Source organism: Anabrus simplex, chromosome 4, assembly GCF_040414725.1.
Source record: "Anabrus simplex isolate iqAnaSimp1 chromosome 4, ASM4041472v1, whole genome shotgun sequence".
NCBI classification, from domain to species: Eukaryota; Metazoa; Arthropoda; class Insecta; order Orthoptera; family Tettigoniidae; genus Anabrus; species Anabrus simplex.
Window position 1 is genome coordinate 215,047,334 of NC_090268.1, and position 14,093 is coordinate 215,061,426.

Consider the following 14,093-nt stretch of genomic DNA (forward strand, 5'->3'; position numbering starts at 1 on the left):
CCAGATTTGATCGAACTAATGCAAAATACAAACAAAATAAAGACTTATTACTTAGGCTATATGAATTTCTCATTATAATCCCAAGGCTCCTGTATACCTTATTTACAACATTTTCAATATGAGTAGTGAAACTTAAGACACTAGTTAATATTATTCCTAAATCATTAATTTCATTTAATTGTTCCAATTGGGTATCATTAATTGAGTATGTAAAATTTATCTTTGTTCATTGAAAAAGTGATCTTCTGGAATTTATTAATATTGAAGAGTAATTTGTTCAATTTGCTCCATTCACACAAGATATTTAAAACAACTTGTAGTTCTAAACAATCATGCACACTCTATATTAATTTATATAATTTAATATAATCAGCAAATAATAATACCTTTGAGAACCAAATTTTTCTAGGAACATTATTTACTCACAAGAGAAACAGCGAAAGACCCAAATTAGAGCCTTGTAGTACTCCAGATTTTGCATTGTAATTATAAGAAAACATGTTTCTGCAACTTGCAAACTGATTTCTATGCTTCAGATTTTGCATTGTAATTATAAGAAAACATGTTTCTGCAACTTGCAAACTGACTTCTATGCTTCAAACACAAAACCAGAAGAGACATAAGAGACTGATCTAAATTATAATCCATTAATTTACTGACTAAACAATCATGATCTACTCTGTCAAAAGCCTTCTGAAAATCGGTATAAATAGCGTCTACTTGGGAGTGATTATCAATCTCATTAGATACATACTGTACAAAGTTACATAAATTGGTTACTGTGGGTTTTTTTGGCATAAAACCATGCTGATTGCAAGGGATAATTAATTTGACATGATTAAAAATGTAAACATATAGAATATTTCCAAATATATTAGCTGGAGGCGATGCAACTGTAACTGGTCTCTAGTTATCTATTAACTGTTTCCTCCCAGATTTATAAATTGGCATAACTTTGGCATATTTTCATTGTTTGGGAAAGGTAGAACTAGTTAAGATAAGACTGAATAATATCCGGAGAGGTTCAATTAATATTTCCCTATAAGCCTTAAATATATAAGGAGGTATCCCATTGGGTCCCACAGACCGTTTAGGTTTTTGATTCCTTATAGCTCTATCTATTTCTTCGGCCTTTATACATTTGATGTGTAGATTATTTTTTTATATTTGATTCTATACCTCTATTTTTATCAACTGAGTAACGAGCTTCATCTTTTGAATATAATGACTGAAAATAATCAGCAAATGCATTACATTTGAAGTTGTATATTCTTCTGAGAAATTGCAAGTGGGGATTGGGGGGAATGGAGGGTCAAAATATTGATGAAGCTGTTTGTGTCTTCTATGACAAAAGTTACTCAGTATTTGATGAATGTATTCCCAAAGTAAAAACTTGTATACGTAAGTATCCTGTATGGTTAACAAAACATATCATTACGAACCTTAAGTTAAAGGAAGATAAAACATCTGTCGGAATACAACTGAGTAAATTTTGTCAGAGAAGACACAAACAGCTTCATCAACATTTTGACCCTCCATTACCCCCCTCTCCCTGATTTGCAATTTCTCAGAAGAATATACAAATTCAAAAACTCAGCTCTTTTGAAATTATAATTTCAATAATTAGCTATATCTTGATTTTTAATGTACTTTTTCCTATTATACTCCATTTGCATATTGTACACATTCTTTCTTTTATTTTTAACAAAATTCCAGAAATTGCTTGCATTACTATTTATTTCAATGTCAATATGATTAATGTATTCATTAAACGTGATCTTTGTATCATGTTTGATTTTTGACCTAAACGCTTTAAACTGAGTCATGTTGTATTCCGACAGATGTTTTATCTTCCTTTAACTTAAGGTTCATAATGATATGTTTTGTTAACCATACAGGATACTTACGTATATAAGTTTTTACTTTGGGAATACATTCATCAAATACTGAGTAAATTTTGTCATAGTAGACACAAACAGCTTCATCAACATTTTGACCCTCTCCCCCCATTTGCAATTTCTCAGGAGAATATACAACTTCAAAAACTCAGCTTTTTTGAAATAATAATTTCTTGCCTCATTTAATTTAAACAACTTCAACACGTTATAATTAACACATAATGGAGGATGAAGATTATCCTTAGGTACTAAAGGGTCAACATCATCAACTATCACTAAATTAATATTATTACTTAACACCAATAAAGTGTAGTATCATTAAAATATTCCAGACGTCGTTCATTGACTCCATATTTAACACATTTAAAACTCTAAATAACAGCTTGGCTTTTGTACTTCCCCCTGACAATTCATACGCAGTTCCTTTTATTTCTGGTACACTGAAATCACCTAGACTTAATATATTACTATCTTGAAATAATGAGATGTAGCGTTTGACTTGGTCAAAAACTGTATATAAGTTTCTAAGTTACTCATCATCATCATCACCCTCACCATCATCAGTGTCCCACTCCAGTCGCCCAGGTGTGGTTAACAAGCCTCCTCCACTCCTTTCTGTCCTTCCACTTTTCTTGCTCCATTACATCCGCCACATCTAATCCAGTGTCTCTAATGTCCTTCGAAATCTGATCCATCCACCTTCTTCATGGTCATCCAACTGGTCTCTTTCCCTTGACTTCTCTTTCCAATTCCCTTCTTGCTACCTGTTCCTTTCCCATTCTTTTTACATGTCCAAACCATCTCAGTCTTGCTTCTGTATCTTCTGTACTAATGGTTCTATATTTAGCTCTTCTCTGATTTTAATATATTGAATTCTATCTCTTCATGGCTTTTTAACCAATGTTCTTAAAAATTTTATTTCTACTGCTTGGATCTTACTATCATGTCTCTTATTAGTTACCAGCATATCTAGTCTGTATGTTACAATTGGTATGAAATACTGTTCATATAATGTTAATTTCGTTTCCTTGGGTACTCTGTGATCCCATAAAAGCTCTCTGACTTGATGATAAAATGTTGTAGCTTTACTTAGTCTGTTATTAATTTCAGGGTTGATTTCATTACTTCCATTAATAATGCTACTCAGATATGTAAACTGTTCTACATTCTCTAAACGTTCTCCATCTACGTTCACTTGGCTTCTCTTTTTCTCTTTTCCACAGTGCATGACTACAGTTTTCTTTTTACTAATTACCATTCCAAACTCCTTTAGAATTTCATTCTAAATGTCCAGTCCCCTTTGTACTTGTTTTTCTCCCTTTCCCCAAATCACCACATCATCCGCAAATACCAAAGCATTCATTTCATCACTACTGATACTCTGTTTTACACGTTTTATGATTTCATTCATCAATATAATAAACAATAATGGCAACAGTGCACTTCCTTGCCTGAAATCTTTTTTGTATAAAATGTTTCAGTCACCACCCCCCACTTGTACACTGCTTTTACTCTCATGATACATTTATATCTTGTTAATTAATGATTTTGGTACATTCCTCTTCCATAGGCATTCCCATACATGTTTCCTCTTAACTGTATCATAAGCTTTTTCCAAATCTAAAAATATGAAGATGATTTCCTCGTTCCTTTCCAGATTTTTCCATTATCGTTCGGACTGTAAATATCAAGTCTATTGTTGATCTATTTGGTCTAAAGCCATATTGTTCTTCCTCTAACTGTGTTTCTATTATATCCCTCAGTCTTTTGTCTACGACTTTCTCCATTATTTTTAGCCCATGTGATAATAGGGTTGTTGTTGTTTGAGTCATCAGTCCATAGACTGGTTTGATGCAGCTCTCCATGCTACCCTATCCTGTGCTAACTTTTTCATTTCTACGTAACTATTGCATCCTACATCTGCTCTAATCTGCTTGTCATATTCATACCTTGGTCTACCCCTACCGTTCTTACCACCTACACTTCCTTCAAAAACCAACTGAACAAGTCCTGGGTGTCTCAAGATGTGTCCTATCATTCTATCTCTTCTCCTCATCAAATTTAGCCAAATCGATCTCCTCTCACCAATTCGATTCAATATGTCTTCATTGGTGATTCGATCTATCCATCTCACCTTCAACATTATTCTGTAACACCATATTTCAAAAGCTTCTATTCTCTTTCTTTCCGAGCTAGTTATCGTCCATGTTTCACTTCCATACAATGCCACGCTCCACACGAAAGTCTTCAAAAACATCTTTCTAATTCTGATATCAATGTTTGAAGTGAGCAAATTTCTTTTCTTAAGAAAGCTCTTCCTTGCTTGTGCTAGTTTGCATTTTATGTCCTCCTTACTTCCTTTAAGACTTCATTTCCTAATCTAATATTTCCGACATCACCTGCCTTCGTTCGACTGCACTCCATTACTTTTGTTTTGGACTTATTTATTTTCATCTTGTACTCCTTAAGCAAGACTTCATCCATACCATTCAGCAACTTCGAGATCTTCTGCAGTCTCAGATAAAATAACAACATCATCGGCAAATCTCAAAGTTTTGATTTCCTCTCCTTGGACTGTGATTCCCTTTCCAAATTTCTCTTTGATTTCCTTCACTGCCTGTTCTATGTAAACATTGAAAAGGAGAGGGGACAAACTGCAGCCTTGCCTCACTCCTTTCTGGATTGCTGCTTCTTTTTCAAAGCCCTCGATTCTTATCACTGCATACTGATTTTTATACAGATTGTAGATGATTCTTCGTTCTCGGTATCTGATTCCTATCATCTTCAGAATCATAAATAGCTTGGTCCAATCAACATTATCGAATGCCTTTTCTAGATCTACGAATGCCATGTACGTGGGCTTATCCTTCTTGATTCGATCCTCTAAGATCAGACGTAAAGTCAGGATTGCTTCACGTGTTCCTACATTTCTTCTGGCCGGGCTGAGTGGCTCAGACGGTTAAGGCGCTGGCCTTCTAACCCCAACTTGGCAGGTTCGATCCTGGCTCAGTCCGGTGGTATTTGAAGGTGCTCAAATACGACAGCCCCGTGTTGGTAGATTTACTGGCACGTTAAAGAACTCCTGCGGGACTAAATTCCGGCACCTCGGCGTCTCCGAAGACCTTAAAAGTAGTTAGTGGGACGTAAAACAAATAACATTATTATTATTATTACATTTCTTCTGAAGCCAAATTGATCTTCTCCCAACTTAGCTTCAACTTGTTTTTCCATTCGTCTGTAAATAATACGTGTTAAAATTTTGCAGGCATGAGATACTAAACTAATGGTGCAGTAGTTTTCACACCTGTCAGCACCGGATTTCTTGGGAATAGGTATAACAACATTCTGCCGAAAATCGGATGGGACTTCTCCTGTCTCATACATCTTGCACACTAAATGAAATAACCTTGCCATGCCGGTTTCTCCTAAGGCAGTCAGTAATTCAGTGGGAATGTCATCAATTCCAGGTGCCTTGTTCCTATTTAGGTCACTCACAGCTCTGTCAAACTCTGACCTCAAAATTGGGTCTCCCATTTCATCAGCATCAACGGCCTCTTGATGTTCCAGAACCAAATTACCTACATCTTTATCTTGATACAACTGTTGGATATGCTCCTGCCATCTTTCTGCTTTGTCTTCTTTCCCTAGAAGTGGCTTTCCATCTGAGCTCTTAATATTCATGCACCTAGATTTCCTTTCTCCAAAGGTTTCCTTGATTTTCCTGTATGCAGCATCTACCTTTCCCAGGACCATACAGCCTTCGACATCCTTGCACTTCTCCTTCAGCCATTCTTCCTTAGCTACCTTGCACTTTCTATCCACTTGATTCTTTAATCGCCTGTATTCTTTTCTGCCCTCTTCATTTCTAGCATTATTGTATTTTCGTCGTTCATCAATCAGGTTTAGTATTTCCTGAGTTATCCACTGATTCTTAGTTGATCTTTTCTTCCTTCCTAACATTTCTTCTGCAGCCCTACTGACTTCATTTTTCATGACTCTCCACTCTTCTTCTATAGTGTTTCCTTCAGCCTTTTCATTTAGTCCTTGAGCAACATGTTCCTTGAAACAATCCCTCATAATCTCTTCTTTCAACTTGTCTAGATCCCATCTTTTTGCGTTCTTTCCTTTCTTCAATTTCTTCAACTTCAGATGGCTTTTCATGACCAACAAGTTGTGGTCAGAGTCCACGTCTGCTCCTGGGAAAGTTTTGCAATCCAACACCTGGTTTCTGAATCTCTGCCTAATCATAATGATGTCTATTTGATACCTTCCAGTGTCTCCAGGTCTCATCCACGTATACAGCCGTTGTTTGTGGTGTTTGAACCAAGTATTGGCAAGGACTAAATTATGATCAGTGCAGAATTCAACCAGCTGACTTCCTCTTTCGTTCCTTTGTCCCAATCCAAATTCTCCTACTGTACTACCTTCTCTTCCTTGGCCTACCACTGCATTCCAGTCTCCCATCACAATTAGATTCTCATCACCTTTTACAGATTGTATTAAATCTTCTATCTCCTCATATATTTATTTGATTTCTTCATCATCCGCTGAACTAGTAGGCATATAGACCTGCACTATTGTGGTGGGCATTGGTTTGGTGTCTATCTTGATGACAATAATTCTTTCACTATGCTGGTCATAGTAGCTTACCCGCTGCCCTATTTTCTTATTCATTATTAAACCAACTCCTGCATTTCCCCTGTTTGATTTTGTGTTGATAATTCGGTAGTCGCCTTACCAAAAATCTTGTTCTTCCTGCCAACGTACTTCACTTATACCAACTACATCTAACTTTAGCCTATCCATCTCCCTTTTCAGATTCTCTAACCTACCACAATGATTCAAACTTCTAACATTCCACGCTTCAACTCGCAGAATGTCAGTATCCATCTTCCTGATGATCGCCCCCTCTTGTGTAGTCCCCACCCGGAGATCCGAATGGGGGACTAGTTTACCTCCGGAATATTTTACCCAGGAGGAAGCCATCATCAGTACATCATTCATACAGAGAGAGCTGCATGTCCTCGGGAGGTAGTTATGGCGGTAGTTTCCCGTTGCTTTCAGCCGTGTAGCAGTATCAACATAGCTAAGCCGTGTTGAGTATTATTACAAGGCTGTATCAGTCAATCATCTAGACTGCCGCCCTTGCAACTACCGAAAGGCTGCTACCCCCCTTTCGATGAACTATTCGTTAGTCTGGTCTCTCAACAGATACCCATCCGATATGGTTGCACCTGCGGCTCGGCTATCTGCATCATTGGGACACGCAAGCCTCCTCACCGCAGCAAGGTCACATGGTTCGCAGAGGAGGATAATAGGGTTATACCTCTATAATTTTCACATTTCTTCCCATTTCCTTTTTTTGACCAATGGTACAATGCTCCCTTGTTGCCAATCTTCAGGTATCCATTTTATTTTATTTTTTTGCTATTGGCTTTACATTGCACCGACACAGATAGGTCTTATGGCGACGATGGGACAGGATAGGGCTAGGAGTGGGAAGGAAGCGACTGTGGCCTTAATTAAGGTACAGCCCCAGCATTTGCCTGGTGTGAAAATGGGAAACCACGGAAAGCCATCTGCAGGGCTGCCGACAGTGGGGTTCGAACCCACTATCTTCCGAATACTGGATACTTTCCGCATTTAGCGACTGCAGCTATCGAGCTCGGTAGGTATCCTTTCATCCTTCTATATGGCATTGAGGGCTCTGTATAGCCACTGTATTCCAATGCTTCCTGCTGCCTTAATCATATCATAAATAATAATAATAATAATGTTATTTGTTTTACGTTCCACTAACTACTCTTTTACAGTTTTCGGAGACGCCGAGGTGCCGGAATTCAGTCCCGCAGGAGTTCTTTTACGTGCCAGTAAATCTACCAACACGTGGCTGACGTATTTGAGCACCTTCAAATACCACCGGACTGAGCCAGGATCGAACCTGCCAAGTTGGGTCATTAAGGCCAGCGCCTTAACCGTATGAGCCACTCAGCCCGGCCTTAATCATATCAGCATTGAATTCGTCTTTTCCACTTGCTTTACCTTTACAAATATTGCACTGAATTTTAACATTAATATCTGCCCTTGGAACAGATTTGTTACACTTAAAACACACACTCAGCTGAGCTCCTAATCCAATGAGGTTAACGATATCGGTATCACTTGTGTTGTTAGTAGAAGTTGGTAGCACTGTGTAAACATGACTTCAATTTACTTTCAGTCACTACAACCAAAACATAATGATCTCTTTACATGACTAGACAGAGAGTTGGCCATACGGTTAGGGGCGCACAGCTGTGGACTTTCATTCGGGAGATAGTAGGTTCGAACCCCACTGTCGGCAGCCCTGAAGATGATTTTCCCTCATTTCCCATTTTCACACCAGGCAAAGGCTGGCGCTGTACCTTAATTAAGGCCACAGCCGCTTCCTTCCCACTCCTAACCCTTTCCTATCCCATCATCGCCATAAGACCTTTCTGTGCCAGTGTGACATAAAGGCAATTGTAAAAAAAAAAAACCTGTCTTTACACTTCCTTGATACTTCCTTACTCCAGACAAGGCTTCTTACACTCTGGTAGAATGCATTGCCCAGTTGCACCCACTTGCTGATATCCATGTCCAGCCTTGCACTCTGCATTAATTCACTCCCGAGATATTTGAAAATGTCCACAACTTCACAACTTCGTCCACCAATTTTCATAATGTCTTTCCCTTCTCATTTTGTTATTACCATGGTTTTACTCTTCTCTGCGCTGATTTTCATACCATACTTTTCAACTTTCTCATTACAAAGCATCAAGTTTATACCTCGGTATAAATATAAGGAAAGATCTTCATTGGGGTAATCACATAAATATGATTGTAAATAAAGGGTACAGATCTCTGCACATGGTTATGAGAGTATTTAGGGGTTGTAGTAAGGATGTAAAGGAGAGAGCATATTTGTCTATGGTGAGACCTCAACTTGAGTATGGTTCCAGTGTATGGGACCCTTACCAGGATTACTTGATTCAGGAACTGGAAAAAATCCAAAGAAAAGCAGCTCGATTTGTTCTGGGCAATTTCCGACAAAAGAGTAGCATTACAAAAATGTTGCAAAGTTTGGGCTGGCTGGGAAGACTTGGGAGAAAGGAGACGAGCTGCTCGACTAAGTGGTATGTTCCGAGCTGTCAGTGGAGAGATGGCGTGGGAGGACATCAGTAGATGAATAAGTTTGGATGGTGTCTTTAAAAGTAGGAAAGATCACAATATGAAGATAAAGTTGGAATTCAAGAGGACAAATTGGGGCAAATATTCGTTTATAGGAAGGGGAGTTAGGGATTGGAATAACTTACCAAGGGAGATGTTCAATAAATTTCCAATTTCTTTGCAATCATTTAAGAAAAGGCTAGGAAAACAACAGATAGGGAATCTGCCACCTGGGCAACTGCCCTAAATGCAGATCAGTAGTGATTGATTGATTGATTGATTGATTGATTGATTGATTGATTGATTGATTGATTGATTGATTATTCTTGTACTACTTTGCTGTTCGTTCCCCAGACCATAATATCATCTACAAATAGTAATAATTTCATCTTCCTTTCCCATATGCTTCCTTTATCTCCTTTACAATTTTGTTCATAACCATTAGAAACAAAAGGGGTGACAGTACACTCCCCTGTTTTAGTCCAATTTCATTTCTAAACCATTCCGTCTTTCCAATTGGACTTTCTATACTGCTGATGTAGTGTTGTACACTGCTTGCACCATTTTAGTTGATGTAGGCCAAAAATTGCCCCAAATTTGGGACATATCCTTCTAAAATTCCCCACTAGTTGGAAACAGTGAAATATATCAAAATCAAAAGTATCCCTTGCATGACTCTGGATTTCACGCTATATCCTTACCGAATTTCAGCTTGATCGATCTGGTAAAATTCAAGCATATGCTAAACAAACAGACAGACAGACGCTATCTCCATTTCATTAATAGTACAGATAGGTTAGCAGAAACGAGGAAATTGTCAGAGTCCTGTTCAGGACCACTCATTTTGTCATGTAACAATAGCAGGTGTGCAGCATTGTTCTGACACGTTAACTGATAGTGCTACCCAGTTTCATTGCAATCGCTTTGGTTCACAGTTCCGTTGTGAGTAGACGCACAATATCTACTGTGTCTGAGAAGTCATACCTGAACTCCGTAGACAGCAACATCCTTCACCTGGACCACACTGGTAATTACAGCTTCCACCTCTGTTGTAGCAACGTTTTCACCTTTCCACCTGCAGATAAACAAGAGAACTGTAGTAGTAGTGGTGGTGATGTCGCCATAAGACCTATCTGTGTCGGTGCGATGTAAAGCCCCTAGCAAAAACATGGGCAATGGCTGAGTAAAACCTGTCCTGCCTCCACTTTGTCCAGCACGAATCTCAAATGGAGTGAGAGGTTGGCGCACTGTTGCCTGAGCCACGGAGGCTCAAAGAAGTCAGATCTATAACTGTCAAATTTAAAATTATGATCGTGACTTTAAAGATGAAAGCTCTGCAATAGATGGGGAAGTGTTCTTCTGCAATATGTGCCAAAGCAAATCAAGATTTTTGATTAACTAACACATCTTTAGAGCTAAGCTCCATGCTAACAAGAAAAGAAATACCAGATTACATCACCCGACCAGCACCAACAAAGAAGTTGAATTCAACTCTGATCTCTGCTGTACTCTCATTGGACCAAATATACCTCTTTGGAAAACTCAAGAGTCCAGTACACCAACAATTTCTAAAGAAAGTATTTACTTGAAAATAAGACCCTGCTTTTAGCATGTCAATGTTTCATACTTGTATTAACATCTACAAGAAAAGCTGTCATTAATTTTCACATAATGATACAAAACTATCCTCAGTTTCCTTGGTGGCTATATGGGCTTCAGAGCACACATTAATTCGAGTCACAGTAGTGACGTAATCTACTGTTAATTTTACTGATAATATCTCAATAAGCATTTGGCACAGGAACCTGAAACAAATTCTGTTATACCTAATTTTGATTCCAGTTTGTAATTTGGAAATGAAAAGATGTATATTCCATTTTTTTAAAGTATGTGGAAACAATCCTATGAAATCAGTTCAGTTCAGGGAATGATTTAAAGTTGCAAAGTTGGATGAAACACCCTCTATACTGGTCTCTAAGCAAAGGTTATGACTAACCTCACACCACAATGCAGCTGACGTACCTGAAATTGTCTCCAGTCCTGTCCTTGAAGTAGAGGTAACCAAATTCATCCATGACTAAGATATCACCTGTAAGAAAAGCACATCATGATATCAGGGCAATTAAGTAGTATTATACAAAATGTAGCTAATACAGTAAAAACCTCATTAAGACATTTCTGCAGAAGACAAGGGAAGAGAACATGTTAAACAAGAAAACTTACTACTGAATACCATCCAACATATGTAAGCACTTGATAAGTATTTTTCAACATGCGTGCTTTTTACATCTTGTATATCCACCTCTAGATGAGAGGAGAGATTAATGTCTTTATTAACCTGCATCGTCAACCTTGAACAAGTGTTAAAGATTTTTCAAGGATAAATTCCACCTTTACAATACTTAAATCATTTAATTCCTTTTCAGTATTAGAACATCAAGAATAATAACTCATCTAAGTGTTGGACCATCATCCAGTATTTTTAACTGATCATTTACAGAGTCTAAAAAAAGAACTACAAATATGATCCAAAAGACAATGTAACCAATTTTATATTTTGTAGTCTCATTTTAACATTATGATCTTCCCTGAAGTTAGAACATTATGACGTTTTAAAATAATTTTTAAAAACTGGTTTGATTTGAATTTGTGCAAGTCCCTTGAAGTGTGTATCTTTGTGGCATTTAACACAAGTTCTTAGTTTATAACTCAAGAAGATTAGACATAATGGTTCATGGTGTGGGTTAATGTAGTCACGTCCTAGTTCGTGAACCATGGGCAATGGCTGAGTGGCCTAGTAAGTGGTCCTGAGAGTCGGGATACCAGTTGCTATGGAATGGGAGTGGGCATCTCAGACATATTCTGAGTCATGGCCCTCTTTATGCTCAGACGGCTAGGACTATACAATCCATCGTGGTCCCTAACCCGTTAGAGGAGAGATCCTTATTTGGACAATGTACAAGTAGGGTAGCATCTTCTTCACGAATTTACCGAGCTCCGAACATTTTAAGCAAGCCTCGGACCTATGGGAGCAACGGAGTCCCACTCCCATTTGACAGACGAGGGACTCCTTGGAAACAACTTGGTGAACGAAATGGAATTTGATGGGGCGCTATCAATATTAATGGGGCTTATAGAAGAAAGAAAGTAGAAATGGCTGAGTCAGCAAAGAGGATGCATCTGGATGTGCTAGGAGTAACTGATATTCAGGTAAGGGGAATTCAAGGAAGAGGTGTTAGAAAGGGAAGGGCAGAGTATGGGGTAGGGCTGTTTATCAGGAATACCATTGCATGCAACATAGTTTCTGTTAGGCATGTAAATGAGCGAATGATGTGGGTAGATTTGTCAATTGGATGAATTAGGACGAGAATTGTCTCAGTGTATTCACCATGTGAGGGTGCAGATGAGGACGAAGTTGACAAGTTTTATGAAGCATAGAGTGACATCGTAGTCAGGGTCAACAGCAAAGATAGGATAGTGCTAAAGGGCGATTGGTAAATGTGGGGAAGATTTGGAAGCTAATGGGAATGGGAAGCGTTTGCTGGTCTTCTGTGCTAGTACGGGTTTAGCAGTTACAAATACATTCTTCAAGCATAAGGCTATTCACCACTACACATGGGAGTCTAGGGGTACCATATCCATAATAGACTATATCTTAACCAACTTCGAATTCAGAAAGTTTGTTAGGAATGTACGAGTTTTCCGAGGATTTTTCAATGATACAGACCACTATCTGATCTGTAGTGAACTAAGTATCTCCAGGCCTAGGATAGAGAAAGTGAAATCTGTCCTCAAATGAATAAGAGTAGAAAATCTCCAGGACAAGGAAATTAGACAGAAGTACATGGATAAGATTAGTGAGAAGTTTCGAACAGTAGACAGTAAGCAGGTTCAGGATATAGAAAGAGAATGGGTGGCATACAGGGATGCTGTCATAGAAATAGCAAGGGAATGCATAGAAACAACTGTGTGTAAAGATGGGGAAAAGCAAACATCTTGGTGGAATGAAGAAGTGAGAGCAGCTTGTAAACTTAAAAAGAAGGCTTATCAGAAAATGGCTCCAAACAAGGGCCGATGGAGACAGGGAATTATAATTATCTAGATGAAAGAAACAGAACAAAACAAATTGTTGTTGAATCCAAAAAGAAGTCATGGGAAGATTTTGGGAAGAACCTGGAAAGGCTAGGACAAGCAGCAGAGAAACCTTTCTGGACAGTAATAAAGAATCTTAGGAAGGCAGGGAAAAAGGAAATGGACAGTGTTTTGGGTAATTCAGGTGAACTCATAATAGATCCCAGGGAATCACTGGAGAGGTGGAGGGAATATTTTGAACATCATCTCAACGCAAAAGGTAATCTTCCTGGTGGTGTTGCGAACAGCCAAGCTCATGGGGAGGAGGAAAATAATGTTGGTGAAATTGTGCTTGAGGAAGTGGAAAGGATGGTAAATAAACTCCATTGTCACTAAGCAGCAGGGATAGATGAAGTTAGACCTGAAATGGTGAAGTATAGTGGGAAGACAGGGATGAAATGGCTTCATAGAATAGTACGATTAGCATTCATAGAGTAGTACGATTAGCATGGAGTGTTGGTAAGGTACCTTCAGATTGGACAAAAGCAGTAATTGCACCTATCTATAAGCAAGAGAACAGGAAGGATTGCAACAACTATCGAGGTATCTCGTTGATTAGTATACCAGGCAAAGTATTCACTGGCATCTTGGAAGGGAGGGTGCGATCAGTCATTGAGAGGAAGTTAGATGAAAACCAGTGTGGTTTCAGACTACAAAGAGGCTGTAGGGATCAGATTTTCAGTATGCGCCAGATAATTGAAAAATGCTACAAGAGGAATAGGCAGTTGTGTTTATGTTTCATAGATCTAGAGAAAGCATATGACAGGGTACTGAGGGAAAAGATGTGTGCTATACTGGGGGACTATGGAATTAAAGGTAGATTATTAAAATCAATCAAAGGCATTTATGTTGACAATTGGGCTTCAGTGAGAATTG

The 14,093-nt window shown here is 38.4% G+C and overlaps 1 protein-coding gene across 2 annotated transcripts in view; it reads right to left on the minus strand.

Annotated features, from left to right (window-relative positions):
• Nucleotides 1-14,093, minus strand: part of LOC136871776 (long-chain fatty acid transport protein 4) — a 222,234-nt gene that overhangs the window by 14,166 nt on the left and 193,975 nt on the right. For both annotated transcript variants that reach the window (XM_067145351.2, XM_067145350.2), the window contains 2 exons: nt 11,109-11,175; nt 10,071-10,161 (listed from right to left, as the gene is read on the minus strand). In XM_067145351.2, the coding sequence (XP_067001452.2) occupies nt 10,071-10,161; nt 11,109-11,175 (158 nt within the window). The remainder of the gene's footprint in view (nt 1-10,070; nt 10,162-11,108; nt 11,176-14,093) is intronic.